General features: G+C 34.8%; 1 protein-coding gene across 7 annotated transcripts in view; it reads left to right on the top strand.

The window, feature by feature from the left end:
• Positions 1-13,008, top strand: part of ANO3 (anoctamin 3) — a 233,326-nt gene extending 220,318 nt beyond the window's left edge. For all 7 annotated transcript variants that reach the window (XM_084520759.1, XM_084520760.1, XM_084520758.1 and 4 more), the window contains 10 exons: positions 470-506; positions 2,500-2,611; positions 3,846-3,903; positions 4,896-4,993; positions 6,749-6,894; positions 7,043-7,195; positions 7,850-7,997; positions 9,464-9,544; positions 10,407-10,512; positions 11,282-13,008. In XM_084520759.1, coding sequence (XP_084376885.1) covers positions 470-506; positions 2,500-2,611; positions 3,846-3,903; positions 4,896-4,993; positions 6,749-6,894; positions 7,043-7,195; positions 7,850-7,997; positions 9,464-9,544; positions 10,407-10,512; positions 11,282-11,464 — 1,122 coding nt within the window. In that variant the 3' untranslated portion in view covers positions 11,465-13,008. The remainder of the gene's footprint in view (positions 1-469; positions 507-2,499; positions 2,612-3,845; positions 3,904-4,895; positions 4,994-6,748; positions 6,895-7,042; positions 7,196-7,849; positions 7,998-9,463; positions 9,545-10,406; positions 10,513-11,281) is intronic.
• The last annotated feature ends 4,744 nt before the right edge of the window (positions 13,009-17,752 follow it).

Here is a 17,752-nt window from a genome sequence, read left to right as displayed (position 1 = left end):
GTTTAAGCTTTTCCTGTTATGTAAACCACAGCTTTAATCATTGCTTATGGAAGCACATTGTGCATTAATATAAACTCTTACTTCTTTAACCGCAAGAGCATGTATCATTTTTCTATTCCTGTGTAGGCACAAATATGTAAGACAGAATAATAGCACAGCAAACAATGGCTTTTCTTTCTGTTAAGGACACTGCATACTTAATGCAGTAAGAAAGCAATCTTCAAAATACAGCTGTCATATATTTACTTGTGTTGTTACATATGATAATTCTCTGTCATAGAAAGTTCATTCAAGTGAACAATCAGACCAAAATTATGGACAAAGCTAAGATGTACAGCCTTCACTGTCCTGATAACTTGATGCCACAGGGCAACAAAACAGCTATGCTGTGATGTTTTTTTCATTCTGCATTTGACATCACAACATACAGGATTCTCTGTACTTACAACACCTCTTATTTCTGCGTTAGGTGTATGAGAAGGTTGCCTATCTTCTGACAGATTTAGGTATGTACATCTTTATTACTTTCTTACTAGCAGTGATATATATCTTCATACTTCGATAAAATAGTTTTTTTTGAAAACTTCATCTATGCATACTAAAATACTGGCATTTCTGTTAGCATATTGGTAATATCAGAGAAATAAATGCCATGATGACTTTGTTAAGGAAATGACACAAAAGAGAAAAAAAAAAAAAACTTTGTGTTTTAAAGTGTAAAATGAAAAAATTGTTATAACAAAAATCAAAACATTTTATTTGTTACAATACTAAAACAGATTTTTTTTTTTGAGTTCTACCCAAATGCTTTGTCATTTTTTTAATTGGAATTTAACTATGGAAAAATTGTGTTAAGATAAAATTACATGGTTCAAGATAAAAATGTCATAAATTTTAAAGTAGCTCTAATTCTGTAACATTATAAATTTATGCTAACACTTCTCTTTGCTTTTTATAAAGCTTTTGATGTATAGAAAACAAGAAATTCCAGACAGCATTTAAAATCTCCTACTATATGAATGTTATCTTTCAGTGTTTCTTCTCATGCTGTCTTTTTTATCCCATGTCCAAGTACACAGCTGATCTTGTTATATTTTAAAAGCAACCTTGCTGCTTAAATTTAATAGCTCCCTCTTCTGGTTAAAATATTGAAGAGCATATGTGAAACGACACTTAAAAATTTGTGCATTACAGGTAACAGGCAGTTGAACAGATTGGAAAGATTCAGTAAGTGTAGTCAATTTATTCAAGTTACTAAAACACTAAAGTACTTTTTTCAGATCATATTTTTTTCCCTCTTAACTAAAATTTTAAAATACATTGTTACATACCAAAGAATTGGAAAGAAAATAGTGATTCTATTTACATAGATGACCTCATTTTTCCCATAACACATTTTAAATAAAAACAGTTCATCTTGAACTAAGCGTGATGAAACAGGTTCCATCTGTGAAATAGGTAGCTCTTCCTAAAGTGTCCTGCTTCCAAGAGCAGGAGAGAATCCTACCTTCTGAGGAACATCAGTGTCAGTATGGAGAGGCAGTATATGTAAATTTGTAGGATGTTTTATTTCAAAGCAGGCCGCATTTTTAGAGGTAAACAATCACATAGTAGAAAATATAACTTAAAAATCAAGGCAGTTTGGATTTCTAAATCATATAAATATTTGGAAATTTTATTCTATGTACTATATTCCAAACTTGATGCATCAAAGAAATTTGAAATTTTTACACACACACACAAATAAAGTTAATCATTTGCATCTAATTCCTTACATTCTGCATTTGTTCTAATTCTTTATGTTCTGCATTCTGTTCTAATTTCTTTACATTCTGCAAACTGTAAAGAAAAACATCCAAGCCAGTGTAAACCTACACAGAATATTTGTAATCCTGATAAACATTTCTGCAGTTCTTTCCAAAAGCACAGAAGGAACTCCGTTGTTTCTTCATTGTATTATAAATTGTTTTAAACTTCACAAGCATTATGATAGAGGAAGTGTCAAGGAAGAATTAGCGCTCTTATGTGGAAGTATTTAGAGGGTGAGATATTTGAGTGAGAAACCAACTGACCATTGGTTGTCTCTTTTCCATCTGCTTTCCCTGGCAGTCCCTGTCTATTGATCTGCTGATACCACATGCTTTTGTGTAACTGTGAAAAAACAAGATTCCTCTAGCCTTAAAATTAAACATTCACACTGAATTCAGAACTTTTCCATAGAAGTGGAAACCTCCCATGAGAGGTATTTTCGCTCTGAGCTATTCTGTACTACAGGACTTGTCTCTTCTGTTTCCACACAGAGCCATCCTAGCCTGAGCTGGGCATTTTGTGACCTGCAGCTGGAATACTTGGAAGGGGAAAAAAAAGTTAAATGCGACCCAGTGGGGCCCTATGACTTGAAAGCATCACTTGTTTTGTTAGTGTTGATTGATCTGTGTGCACTTAGGCATTATTCAATTTAATTTTTGTTTATATGATATATACTGTGTCTTTCCATAGAGCACCCAAGAACAGAATCCGAATGGGAAAACAGCTTTGCCTTGAAAATGTTCCTCTTCCAGTTTGTCAACTTGAACAGTTCTATCTTTTACATTGCCTTTTTTCTGGGCAGGTAAATTATCTTTGCTAGCTGCTTTTGAAGTAAAGTTCACACAGAAGTCTACTCCTTGGTCATTTTACAGGATTTAGGTTTGACACAGTTTCTGAGTGTAAATAATAGCGCAAATTGTTTCTAACTGCATGCAAAGGCAGGACTCTTGAAATCTCAGGAAACAAGACAGTGAAAAGTCTACTTTATAAATAGGTGTATGTAAATGTCTTTCCTACCAAAACAAGAAATCAGAACTTCTGAAAATACAGATGCTTCCTAAATGTGCATCTGTATTCAGCCCTGCACTAATAAACGTGATTCATATTTTTTTCTCCCTTATTCACTTTTGGTTACTTTTCCTAGGACCCATTTCTATAAATACTAACTATCGTCTGGCAGGTATTATACAGCATTAGGAGGTAAAAATTCTGAATCCATGTTCTGTATGTCTCTTCAGCTCAGAGCAGGAGTTATCATACAGTTCTAACCTCACCTTCACCTGAGTTGCTCTACCATCAGATTTGCCTGTCTGACAGAGCCTACAGATGATTTCTGAGTAGCTTCTATAATGTTTTATAATGTAATTTAAGTTCAAGATTGTTTGAAAGAAAAAAAAACTTGAGTAAAGATTGTTGGTAACACCTGATTGTTACATCCAGTAACAGTCATTTGTTACAAGCAATACATTTGTCATACAGTTTCTAAATTAATATGTGTCTTGCTGTGTATTGTGTCTTGTAGGACCCAGACCTCTTATTTTTTCTTTCTCATCTGCAACTGTCATTGAGGTTATTAAGAATTTTGATTTAGTTCATTATGCAAAAATCTGTTAGATCTCTCAGAAGCATTTAGTTATGATGTGTTTGGAAGTCATTTTATGCTTTTATGTCTGAGGGTGCAATCCAGTGCACATTTCACTCGGCCAAGCAGATCTCTGTGCTGTAGTAAATTCCTACATATTGCAATAGTTTATCTTTTTAAAAGCAGATTAGAGAGTTTGAGTATCTAACATCTAAAACCTCTGAAGCTAGGATTTTTGTTCCGGACATAATAAAAGCTTAGGATTGCTTGCAAAATGATGGTTCCTTTGCTTGTTTGCAATCTGAAACTACCATATCCCACAGATACTGGATTTAAGCCTATGTGATTTAATCTGTTTATATTTCATGAGTTTGCTCAGTGGACGTTGTGAAATAACTACTGATACAGAGCGTTCTTGGAATGTTCACTGAGAAGCAGAAATCTTATTTTCCAGATTTGCAGGCCGCCCAGGAAAGTACAACAAGCTTTTTAACAGATGGAGACTGGAAGAGGTAAGCAATCCTGTTTTGTGTTCCTGTGAAGTTTACGTGAGCAAAAAGGAAAAGCCTGTAGGACATGAACTATGTCCAGCTTGAAAGTATTATTATTCCGTTTAAGTGTGGTGAAGAGTGAACTCTTATTTATAGCAAAGGATAGGAAACAGGAGATGTGTTTTTCCTTCTGTGTTCTCCACTGTGCTGAGTGACTGCACGACACACTCAGTTCCTTCTGCCTCTCTCTTTGAAAATCAAATAGTGATATTCTCGTACCTTCCTGGCACTTTGGCACTACTGAGTCCTAGGTGATTGAGGAATTTTTGGATAGAGGACATATACATAATGCCATTGGCTTTCCTTATCATCTCCTTAAGTTCTTACCAGTATGAAATGATTTAAAAGATGAAAACTATTATTTTCAAAATTTAGCTTGAAAATATGTTAGAATTGCACCTTCCTTGGGAAGAGTAGCATGCTGAAGCTATCTCCCGATTCTGAAAAACACACTTCTGCAGAGCCACAAAGTAAATACTATAACTTAGTAGTCTGTGGGCTAAAAATATACTCTGTAATTGCCACGCATGTTAATATGTTACTTAATTTAGCATACACTGTTCTGGCAGTTGGTATGGTTAAGATACTGGTAGCAGAGATTCTGTTGCTAAGTCTCAGTTTGGATCTAGGCTATTACAAATAAAATACTACTTCATTCTTTTTAAATCAAAACATATGTTTTGGTCTAAATGATATGAACTATATTGTTTAACATATATCTAGCACACTTGCCCTTAGCCCAGGTAAAGCACTTCAGTTCTCTGAAAAATAAAATATCTAAAGAGTGTTCCATTAAATTCTGTGCTAATACTTCTGTTATTAATACTTTTATTAATATTTTTGAGTATTTTTCTCCATACTTATTTCAGTATTTTCTATTCACCCTGTGAAAAAAATAAAAATTAACAGAATACTCTGACTTTAACTACTAATCTTTTTCTTTTTCATTTCAGTGTCATCCCAGTGGCTGCTTGATAGATCTGTGTCTGCAGATGGGAGTTATTATGGTTTTAAAACAAATGTGGAACAATTTCATGGAGCTAGGCTATCCGTAAGTTCTGTTGCTAATATTTGTTTTACAGATAATGGTTCCATATTAGTGCTGATTCAGCAACAGGGAAACATCTTTATATGAATGGAGGGTAAAATACCACCTTTAATTAAAATTTATCAGTCTTGACGAAGATCATGTGCAGGTGCATTGCTGATCTCTAGAAGTATACTTTCAGAAGGACGTAAAATTGAATACTTAAGCAGGTTCAGGTTTAAGTGTTTTGCTTTATCACTCAAAACATAACGTTAGTGTTGATTTTCAGCCATCCCCAAAGGGTGACAAGGAATTGTTACTAGTGTTTACATAGTTTTGTGCTCAGTACTGGCTCTGAGGCCTAAAAATACAGTTGTGAAATACATAACCGGGTCTACATTCTTTCGTTACATTCTGTAAGAAAAACTAGAGTAAAAATAGTAGACTTTTGCCAAAATAACTGTTTCAAGAACAACGCTTGCCTGGAGAATGTTTACAGTGTTTGCATCTCACCATCACATACTGTAAATTTACTCCCATGGGAAGCAGTTAAAAAAAATAATAAATAAAAATGTTTCTCTGGCTACACTAACTAGCTAAATTGTTTATTTTAAGTTCATTTCATTTGTCCTTATACAAACAGAGCTGTCCAACTACTGAAAAGAGTAATGGGCTAAGAGTTACAGTTCTTTTGAAACTGGAAAAACATATTTTCAGCAAAGGAAAAGGTTGCTCATCAAATATTAATTTAATCCAAGTCTCAACCTTGATAATGTCAGAAAAGGTTACACTTGCAATGTGCAGGCAGTCGCTACTGCATTGTTGTGAGATGTGCATTTCTGAAAAGAAGAAATCTACTTGAATTATCAGGCTTCCTGTCTTTTCAGCCCAGCAGTATCTTAACACTGTCGAGAATTTATTTTAGAACGTGCTTGTGTTCCTTTACGGAAAGCAGCGTTTTGTTTTGACAAAACCATTGTTTGCAACTGAGGTCATTCAGTAACAAGACAATCAAGAGTGAAGCATTAAATCAGTTTGAGCAGGAAAGAAATCATAATAAAAATACTTCAAAATTATTTCCCATATTTGGTCTTTTTTTTTTCTTCCAGTAATACCTAGAAACAAATAATAGCCTTTAAGTGGTACCTTTGTCAGTACTTTATAATATTTTCCTATGTATAATACTTCAATGTATAAGACCATTTAATAATTATAACTGCTTTGTGAAAGGACCTCTGCACAGCTTCATAAAATGTCTTTAGCAGCATCTTTTTGGATACCATGTCCTGCTTCAAAAGGAAAAATGTCCTGTAGAACATCTAGATTTATAGGTTTGTTCAAAAAAAAATAATAGGTATATACTACTGTTCAAAATATTCTAGTGCCAGCGTTCCTAATGAGCTCTAGTTACTTGGTTTGTCTTTTACAGTATTAATAATAAAGCATTTTTCTTTTAATGCTTTCAGTATATGTGATTTTTTCTTGTTCTTTTTTATTGGTACAGGTAAAAATCCTTAAAAAAAAAAAAAAAAAAAAAAAAGGCAGGTTCTGTATTCTGAAAAGCTTGTTTGTACAATGCCTGACATGCTATGTTAAAGACAAAATTTAAATCATCATGAAAAGTTGAAAAGGTGTGAAAAATATTTGAAATTTATTTTACACAATATTGTAAATATTTCCAGAAAAAAATACTTAACACTTAGGTGCCATTCAAAACAATAGCAGCTAGTATTGCAAATTACTGAGCAAAAGCAGTCAATAATACTTCGTCTAATACAGTTTATTACAGAATTGGTGGTCACGACGCAAAATGAAGAGAAGAGGACAATCCATGGAGCATAAGATTTCTCTACCTCAGTGGGAGAAAGATTGGAATCTGCAGCCTATGAATCTCCATGGCTTAATGGATGAATACTTGGAGATGGGTGAGCAAATTTATGGAGATGTCAGGAGATTTTGTTTCGTTTTGTTTTGTTTTTTAATGAGAAGGGGCTGGGCAAGTGGGAGGGGAATGTTTTACGTTAAAAGAACTTTTTGCACATCCAATTTCTAACCACAAAAATGCTTATCTAGTTTTACAGTTTGGCTTCACCACTATCTTTGTTGCTGCCTTCCCACTGGCACCTCTCCTGGCATTGCTGAACAATATCATAGAAATAAGGTTAGATGCATATAAGTTTGTCACTCAGTGGAGAAGACCTATGCCTGCAAGAGCAACAGATATAGGTGAGAGAACCTAACTATCACTGTCTGGTACCATCTCTCTATGTTGTCGTCTTTGTAACTTGCCCCTTGAACTGGCACGTAACCTACAGATACCAAGGATAACTGTCCTGTTAAGCAAGAAAAACAAACTCAGCTGCTTAGCTAAAAGGACTTCTCAGATTTTCTTTCCTTTCCAATAAGGGATTGTAGCAGTTACACATAAAATTTTGAAAACAGGCCATTTGTTCAGATGCTTAAATGGTATTGCTTAAATGGCCCTTGTGTTAGGCTTCTGATTTGTGAAACTCCAGATCCAAGGTGCTTTCCAAAATCAATTGAATTTTAAAATGAAATACAAGAATTAAATTCAATTTTGTTTCAAAATAGAATTAAATAAAAATACAGAAGTGTCTTTCCAGAGTCTTGTACATGACCTTTATTGCGTTCATTGCTTAGCTATTTCTTCTCAATAGGGTGTGCCAGACTTCATTCAGGTGTAGCCTGTCATGGCAAGAATGTGAAGATGTGGCTTAAACTTTACTGCTTTTTCTGACTCAATATTTCTTACTCAAGAAGCAAGGAAAAGTGTGTGACAAATAATATCACTAGTATGACTTTTTATGACTCAAAATCACTATTAAAAACTAATGGTTTTGTTACTTATCTTGTTTGTAGGTATCTGGTATGGGATTCTTGAAGGAATTGGAGTTCTGGCTGTCATCACTAATGCCTTCGTTATTGCCATTACTTCCGATTACATTCCACGTTTTGTCTATGCATACAAATACGGTCCCTGTACAGATCAAGGATACAGACAAGAAAAGTAATAAAGATTTTTTTATATATACATGCATATTTCAGCGGAAGCACACTTCTGCTTCTGTCTTTCTGTGTTAACATATTTCATTAGTAATATTTCATCCTTTACATCTTTATGATTTTTTTCACGTGTTTGATGCAAGTAACTTAGCCATTCCAGAGAGTTTGCTGACCAGCTCCACAGTTACATTGGCAGAAAATCCTCGCTTCTCTTCTAAATACATACTACAAAATTCAGTGTACATTGCCCACAGTTTTCAGGCACTTCTTAGATGAATTGTTCTTTTCTGCAATGGTTTTGGTCTGTGTTCTCCCACTAAGTTCCCACACACACTTCTATGTTCCCAAACACTCTTGTATCCTAATGTTCTCTGTCTATTTCTCTTCAGAAATACTTTCTGCCAAGGTCCAGAAAGATTGGCCTTGCCATTCTTTAGAACAGTTACTTATATCATGCTTCTTGACCTCAAGCAAGGTATCTTTTCTTTTTAGCACAACCAGGCTGGTTTACTAAACTTCTCTCCAGACACTTACTAATGTCTCTGAGTTTGAAGGAGGTGTTCTTTGAATACTAACCAGTTATCTCAGGCCACTGTTTCATGATCACTGCAGCCAAGGCTGCCCTTAAGTTTCACATTTCCCACCAGCTTATCGTTGTTGGTGAGAATAAGATACAGCAGACCACCTCTCCTCATTGGCTTCTCTCTGTAATGAGGGCTACCTGTTTAATAGAGAATTGTGTAATCCTTTTTATTCTTTTCTTGTTGTGATTTGAAGTAATACAGCAAACCTCAGGGAATATAACAAATACATTGTCTTTTTAAATGTTCTTTGCCTTTTAGGAGCCCCTTCGTTACATTACAGGATACATTTTCAGTAGGACAGGATGGCTTAGGTGTCTGGTTTTCCAGGAACATGTAAAAATTACACTCCTGCAGTCATAATTCAGTGTACTTAAGTGATTTATGACATTAACACCAATAAATTGTTACCTCCAAATGCCTATTTGGTATATACACATTGTTCTCTTTAGTGTTCTTCTTTGATTTGGTTCATAAAACCTGTCATTTTTTCAGTATATGTTGCATGACTAGTGGCAGATTATGCAAGGATATGAAATTATTCTCTTCTCTTCCTCTCTAGGCATCTTTGTAAGTTCAATATTTTTAAGAGACAACAGTGAAGAATGCTGTTTCTAGCAAAATGGTTCGTTTTATAGCTGCTAGTAGATAAGCAAAAAAATGAGAAGTACTCAAAACATTTTTAAAAATTGTGTTATCCCTGAAACAGAAGTTATTTGATTTCTCCCAAAAACACTTGGCCTCTTTACATAGAATTTTAGTATTGCTTTTTTCCTTATAAGCAAATAAAACAGTATGCTCACAGTATGTGAATACGCTTACATACAGAGTTTACGTTATATAAACCACTTTATAAAGAAAATCCTGATGTTATGTCTTTTTCTTTCAGATGCTTAAAAGGATATGTCAACAGCAGCTTATCAGTATTTGATTTGAGTGAACTTGGAATGGGATACTCGGGATACTGCCGGTATATTTAGATTCTCCCCCTGCTGTAATGGAGACCTAGACATTATTATAGACATTAAATTGAAAGTCAGCGATTAAATTACTGGCAAAAGAGTTTAATTTTTGCTTGTAAAAGTATTGAAGTTCAAGTTTGTTCAACAGGGAAATCTCAGATGCAAAAGCTGTGTTGCAGGATGCAGTGCTAAGATGCTGGAAACCCATGTTCTGTTCTTAGCTTTTCCAGGACTGCAGTAAGCCATGTGTTACAGGCCTGTACGAATTATTTCATTTGGGAGTTTCCCAAATGAAATAAGGCTAAAAATTCTTGTTTCATTTTGGTTCAGCACTCTGAGGTCTATTAATTAAAATATGCAAATAAAATCTTTGTTATGTCTGTAACCCAGCCCAATATGACAAACAGTTATGCAAGATAAATACAAGAAATTCAGCATAAAGATTAAATATGACAATGCATAATTGTACTACTTCATGTTTCTTATGTAGCTTTATAGTGAGAGTTAGCTTGGATTCACTAAGCCCTACAGTCATGCTATGTTTATACAAGACTTATCTTGAGAATCTCAACTGCTTATAAGAAAAGATGAGAACCAATTTAGAGCCAATGCATTTGAACTTGATACTCCAAGGTGTCAGCTGTGTAACCAGAAAAAATGTTTGCTCTGGCTTTTTGGAACCAAACAGTACCCTCTTATAAGCAGCTGTATTTAATACCTGTATTATAGACTACTACTCTTCATTGAATGAAGTATGCTTTCAGTTCAAGTTCTGTCATTTAGGCAGCTCTGGGACAAGCTTGAGAGCTCCTCATCATATTCTGGGTTTTGAGCACAGACTAACTTAACAAGTTTTTGTTTGTCTTACAGGTATAGAGATTACAGAGCCCCACCATGGAGTTCAACTCCATATGAATTCACTTTGCAGTTCTGGCATGTCCTGGCAGCACGGCTGGCCTTCATTATAGTTTTTGAGGTTAGTTGTGGAAAGGAGCTATCTCTTCGAAGTTCAGGTTGATTTTTTATAATAGTCCTGTAAAGGAAGTGTCATTATCATTAGTTGCTAGTTCGTTATAGCTGAAAGAGGATAAAAAATCACTTGCCCCCAAACTGTTGTCAATCAGCTGCTTCAAAGTGAATTGACAGAGCATGTGCAGATTTTAGAGTCCCTCCAAAATCATATTTTCTTAAGTCATCTAATAAATAACGTTAGTTCCCAACAAAACCATTGATGTTTTATTGAAAAATCAGACATGCAACTTCTGTGTACATTAACCACATTTATTACAAGTTCAAGTGTGTGTCAGGAAAATTATGTGTGGCTGTACCCTGATATAAAACTAGAAATGTATACTAACTTTGAAGAAGGTACAATATACTGTCCGGGGAACTGCTTAATTACTTTGACTACAAGCTCTTAACAACGACTGCTTGTATGTAATGGTTGCTGTTGTTACTCTAACCAGCAGATCCTGCTGTCTCATATTAATTTCAATCACTAGTCATACCCTTAGTTTTACTTTTGTTAAGATTGCAGCATTTTCCCATTTCTGACAGACTATTTATACACACACACACGTGTGTGTGAATATATATTATCCAGAGAGAGATTAAAAAAAAAGAGTCACTTTTTAGTCACGAATCAAATCCCTCTTACAGATTTGCTACTGATTTTTAGGCCCTAAAATTTGGTTCTAGAAGTGAGTATGCATCTTTGAAGCAATTACTTTCTTTCTTCTTTTCAGCACCTTGTTTTTGGGATCAAGTCTTTCATTGCTTACCTGATTCCAGACATGCCCAAAGACTTGTGCGACAGAATGAGGAGAGAGAAATACTTAGTCCAGGAAATGATGTATGAGGCTGAACTAGAGCATTTGCAGAGAGAAAGAAAAAAGAATGGGAAACAATATCACCATGAATGGCCTTAGTCAATACCATGCTGCAACAAAAACGCTGTTTGGAAGTTGAAGAGTGCAGTTTCAAAGTGAAGTCAGTCTGTCATCAGTGTATGAGATTGGCAATGTATATATGTTCCTGCTGAGCTGTACAGTTGCAGGCTTTGGTAGGAAGTGGAAAACAGTTGCTTCCAAAGAAGAAAATGAAGAGCCTTATCAGCAACCAGTCTGTGGGGAGCACCAAGTACTGGCACTCAAGAATGTGCAGATGGATTGAAAATTTGGATACTGATTTTTAAAAAGGCAATGAACATTCGTGCTGTTCATGAAGGTACTAACAGCGTAATACAAACAAAAAATTGCCTGTAAACTTATACAGTATGGGCATGACAAAAACAAATTACATGATATCCACTACAGCTTCTGATTGCTCAGCTGCATCTGTAATGCCTCTGAAGAAAAAAAACAAGTGTTGCCTTTGTGGCCATAACTTGATATAAATGAGCTTTCAGGCTTACTGTTTTGTCAGGTTTGTCCTAGTCTCTTGTTGAGATTGTGGATGTGGTCCTACCCTAGAAAAGGGGTATATGGCTGCTTAATATATACTATGCAGTTTAAGATTTGCACATCAGTGTCATTAATTTATCCTTCTAGTCGAAAACCAAAAAATCTAAATTCAAAGAGAAAGCAGCACTAAGAGAACACATTGCATTGCCCACACTGCAGCTGTATTTGAAAATGACATGGCTGTGAGTTGTCTTTCCACTTTTATGTGCAGAAAGGCCACCTCCACACACATTCAGGATGAAAGACCTGTCATTTCCATGCTCTGATGTAGCATGCAGATGTCCAGCTGTGTTACTGTTCTCTTTGGCCTGTCTGAGCAGTGATTCCATGACTTCACAGAATGCTAACTTGAAATATTCTAATACAGTGCAAATGACTTTGTTCTGAATATACAATTAACTATTTATAGTATGCAAGCTTATGCAGATATATATCAGACATACAGTATAACATTTTGACTTGCTTGTTCAGGGAAGGAGAAGCAGAGCACCTTATAACAATGCTCTTCTTATTGTAATAGTAAATGTTCCAGTAATGTGCACTTCTTTTATTGGGCTAAATAAGTCAAAGCATGGGAATTAGATGCAGGCAGATATGTATACAGATTGTATATAAAAGCACACACACACAGTGGTTACTTTTAGATTTTCTATTATTATTTGTATGCCTTCTTATAGTTTTGGGAGCCTTTTTGGATAAAATCACTCTAAAAAGTAGGTGTTCATATATGAAGAATCAAATTTCATTTTTTATGTGCATACAGTATGGGGTAGTGTAGCTTATGGTCATAGTCACATTTTGGTGATGAAACTGTCTATTAACATTTCATAATTTGGGAATAGGTAAGCACTTAGTTTAAAAAATCAAAACAAGCGGGCAGTGTTCACTTGCAGAGAAGGGAGTGGGGAAACCAAGTTACAGTCTTACAGTCATTCTGTTTATCTTCTACAATTTTAATGATCATTCTTTATACTGGATGAGAAAAAAAAAAAAAAAAAGAGCCAACAAAAGCACATCAACTATAAAGGCTGCAAGTTTTAACATTATTTTAGGGATAAAGCTGCAATGAAATCACTGCTGACAGATATGAGAAGACATGAAATTTTACTTGTTAAAATAGCATGTTGAGCCAAAAAGTGATTCCAATATTCACTTGCATATATTAGAACAATTACTTTTTTTTTTTTGTATAATGCCATATAAAATTAATTTTAAGATTAAAGAGTCCATCAAAGTAGATGAGTAATATCTGCCAGTGGACCATACCTTAAGTTCTTTACTCATTTCACCACATTTATGAAATTCTGTGGTTAATTCCAGCTCTCTGTGACCAGACAAGGCAACTATAGGAGTATCTGCACTATTACACAAAGGAGGAAGGAGATTGGAAGGTATGATCTAATCAGATATATTAGCCATTAGATCTATGATAATGGGCTGATGGAACTCGGCTTTCCATATTTTGGAAGGGCTGGGATTTTTCTTCATATTTTGGGTTGCACACTAAGTTCCTCAGGAGTCCTTATCAGAAATATCAGCCCTCTCCTCAGCGCTCATAGATTCTTACTATTTAAGTTAATTTATTCTCTCACTGTTTAATACTGTGGAATATCAAGCACCACTTGACGGCATTAACCAGGTGTCACAGGTCCCATTTTTGTGCCAGGTAGTGATAATACTTCAGTTCTTCAGAAGGTCACAGATGAGCTCTCTTTTTAATGTTTTCTCTAAAAACAAAGTGCCTTGGCTGGCCCAAGGTATAAAGATTTAGAATAAAATCTGGCAAAAATCAGAAATATTGATTATTTTATACTTTCTTGTTTCTGATGTCGATATTGCCACATGTGAAAATATACTTAGGCAAATTCCAACTGAATTTCCAAGTGCATATGAAAGAAAGACGTTTTGTATTTGAGTATGATTTTGGATTTAAATATATATATATTCTTAATGATTTTCAGCACTGGTGTACAGAAATATAACAAAGGCAAGTATGTAGATCTGACATAGTGCAGATTATGCACTGGAAAAGCACAAGAAATTTTGGAGAAACACTGTGTGTGTTCCTTTGTTTCTGAAGGACATGAACAATGTCTGAAGGTTTTGCCACTACTAGCCATTTGCTTAAGCTGAGAACTTTTTGCTAGACTTCATTTAGTATGCTGTTTGCATAGACTGCACGTTATTTTACTAAAGTATAAGGCACACACTGTCCTCAGGAATAATGTATTTTATGAATGGTGAATGATCTTTTCATATTCTAAGTATTGTCTTTCCAAAAAAATGACCAGTATGAATAGACTGTGCATGCAAGCTGCATTTGTGAAATCTGACAAAGCTTTAGAACTTCAATTTGTGCAAAAATGCTTTAGATCATTGCTGATCTAATCTATGACAACTTTGCTCTATGCATGCGCCCTTACAGAGACTGCATGAGCAACTAGATATTTTTAAATACAAAGAATTAGTCCAAAATGTCTTAATTCCTAACCCAAATCAGTGTTCTGATTCAGACAAAATAAATTTTCATTTCAGAAATGGCAAAAAATCCACATACATTATACATGTTTCTATTTACTTCTCATTCTAAATTTGTGCCCAATGTGTGGGATCCGAATTTTGGTTAATAAAAAGGAAAAGAAAAAATGCGTGGAATTTGAATGCACACAAAGATTCTGTTTCACTGGCCTCCCTAATGAGAAGTTCCTTCTTAGGGCTCAGCGTCCCTCTCCATAGAGAGGGATGCACTCACTGCTCAGTATTTACAGCTGAGTGCCAGCAAGGTTGCCTGCAGTTTGAGCAAAGGCTCTCTGTTATGCTGTCATCTAATTTCCTTACCAAAAAGACAATGCAGTGATTGGGCATCCTGACAAAGTACTAATATTTGGAAACAAAGCAGACCACACAATGGCTTTTTTTTTTTTTAAATCTTTTCTTTCCAATCCACTTTATATTTAAGGATTTGTAGAGGAAATTTAGCTGAACTTTTAAGTTTATATTAATGATGACAAGGCTAAAATTTCCAGAGTGTGATGATGGACGATAAGTGGTTTGTGGGTTTGATTATTTTATGTTTTTTTTAGAAGTACATATCTTCAGACCTACAAAACAGACACATCAGCTATGCCCTTTTCTGACAGCAACTAGTCTTGAATTATGTTCTGAGGATCTCATTTAAGCTCCATAGTGATCTAAAGAAAACTCAAAAGAAAAATGTCTGTTGGGTCTAGTTGGAAGTAAGTTAATAGGTACTTACCTTAATGCATCAATTCATTAATTTCTTGAGGTTTTCTTCATCAAAAGTTCTACAGGAGGAAAAACATCTTGGGAAACACAGCTTTAGGGTGAGTGTTAATAAGGGGAAAGGTAAAAATTAGTGATTTTTTTTTCTTACCTTATTAAGATGACCAGTCTAATATAAGTAGTACACATCTGCAGTTTCTTTCACAGCTGTTTCTGCTTCAAACTCCAAACGCAAGTGCTGCCAGAGAAAACTGATAGAGCTATGGAGTCTGGTGACACTACTTCTGAGGTCCCATGTGACTTCATGATGCTTATTAATCTTTGAGTTTGTACAGGGGCAAATTAGTATGTCCTTATTTAGAAGCTATTTAGAAGCATCACACAATTCTGATTGACTGAAAATGATCCTTGTCCATAAGAAGGAAAAAAATCGAGCTGTTCTCACATAGTTAACTTGAATGCATCACAAATTTTTATTGGAACTATTACAAACCAGATTTTTGTATACACTGAGCAATGGTTAAGTAAATTAAACTTGCTTTGTACAAACAGCCAAATGTGAAGGCAGTAAAGTTAATGGAAAATCAATCATAGTTTCTATTAAGTGTTGCATATTGGAGAAGAGACCCAAAAAGAAAGATTAGATAATTTTGGAAAAACAACAATCCATGTACCAGTGATCACTTAAAATTACAGTAGTACCTCCAGAAGCATTTAATTTTTTGTAATCCTCGTGAACCACTGCTAACATTTATTATTGGGGGTTAAGATTGAACCAAACCTAAAAGCAACCTTTCGTAAATGTTTATTCAGTGTTACAGCTGACACTAGAATTCAGAGTTCTCCAGTTAGACCTCTGAGAAAGACGAATTTATTTTGTTAGTTCTAATGTTTAGTTGGACTAAAACATATGTCATAACATTTTCTCCAAGTGTTTAAGTGACTTGCAAACCTGAATTTCTGTGGCAGAAAATGTAGCAGCTTTAAAAGCTCTCTGTCTTGTTGGTACTCAACCTCCTGCCAGCAAAGCCCACCTCCTGTTAGGGTGACATGGAACCAACCAGCATTTTGAGGCTGGGGATGATCAGAGGAAGCAAAGGTCTCATGTTCATCAGACCAAGTTCATGAGGAAGCAATGGTCTCGTGACACAAAGTGCTGCTACATCTGTCCCGTCTGCCACTTTCCAAATCACTGCATTTTTCAGTCCTTCTGTCCCTCCCTGCACACACATGTACATCCTGAAGACCCTACACAATTCTGGCATTTTTTAAATGTGAATGAATAGATGTGTATGGACAGTTTTCTCTAATTTTGACCTTGTAACCACATTTAATAGAAATTTGTATTGGCATGATTTTGGCATAGTTGCGATAGCACAATGTTCCCACAGCAGCACAAATATATAACAGCACAACAAAGAACTCTAGAGAAATCACTTTGCTGTTCCATATTATGCAGGAACTTTTTTAATGCGGGACTGGGATTTTGTTTTATATGGTATATGGTTAATGGTATATTCCCTCCTCGCTGCACTGGAAATTATCTTTTGTCAGTTCTGTTGGCTTGTTCTAACTTCTTGCCATAACCTCTGTGATGTTAAATGTTCCCTGTAGTTTGCACTCTTACTGACATGAAATAGTCGTTCAGATGCTACTAGATAAGAAATTAGGATTAAACCCAACGCAGTCCAAAGCTAATGAGATTTTAAATAGTGAGAACATGATGGTTTTTCTGTTAATAATGAAAAAAAATCAGATCACCTTTTTATTTTATGTTCTATTTAGATGATTGAGAATTTTGTACTGAAAAGTTGATGAAACTGTTGACTCTAATTTTTACCTAGAGTAGTATCACTGAAATTTCAGTTGTTTGAAATAATCTCATGTAAAATCTAGCTACGTAACATAGTTCAGTCATTTATACTCCGATAGTCCTGGCTAACTTGCAATATCATGATCATAAAAGATTTCTTAAAATGTGTATATATTTGAAATTTATGTAATATTTAAATACAACTTGGTTTCTAAGTAAGAAATTAGAATATAACTTCAACTATTTTTTCTATTCATAAATCCAAACTTTGTAAGTAGTATTTAGAATAAGATTACCACCAAGTGTCTCAGAGAAAGTGACTTTTATGCACTACAAGCTAGAAGTTCCTCTGTCCTCTCAGCTTTCATTTTCTTTTGTGTTTAAGATTATTTCTACAAGCCGGTATGTACCCCAGAACTAAAAGAATTCACTAAGGAAAAAGCTGTTGTTCTGATTAACTATTGTAAGACACTTTTGGCATAAATTTGTCTTTGAGATGCTGTGTACTTTATCAAGGTTTACATGTACAAATGCAACTACTTACTGTATCATACACATTTGAATATTGCATTTTTCAGTAATAAACTTGGATATCTTTCAAGGAGACTGGGCTTCCTTATTATAAGTACTCAAAGTTATGAAAAAAATATACACTCTAATAGTGAGCATTCATATGCCTTCAAGTCATACATTGTAAG

Source organism: Aythya ferina (genome assembly GCF_964211825.1).
Source record: "Aythya ferina genome assembly, chromosome: 5".
Taxonomy (NCBI): Eukaryota; Metazoa; Chordata; class Aves; order Anseriformes; family Anatidae; genus Aythya; species Aythya ferina.
This window is presented reverse-complemented; position numbering and strand designations above follow the sequence as displayed.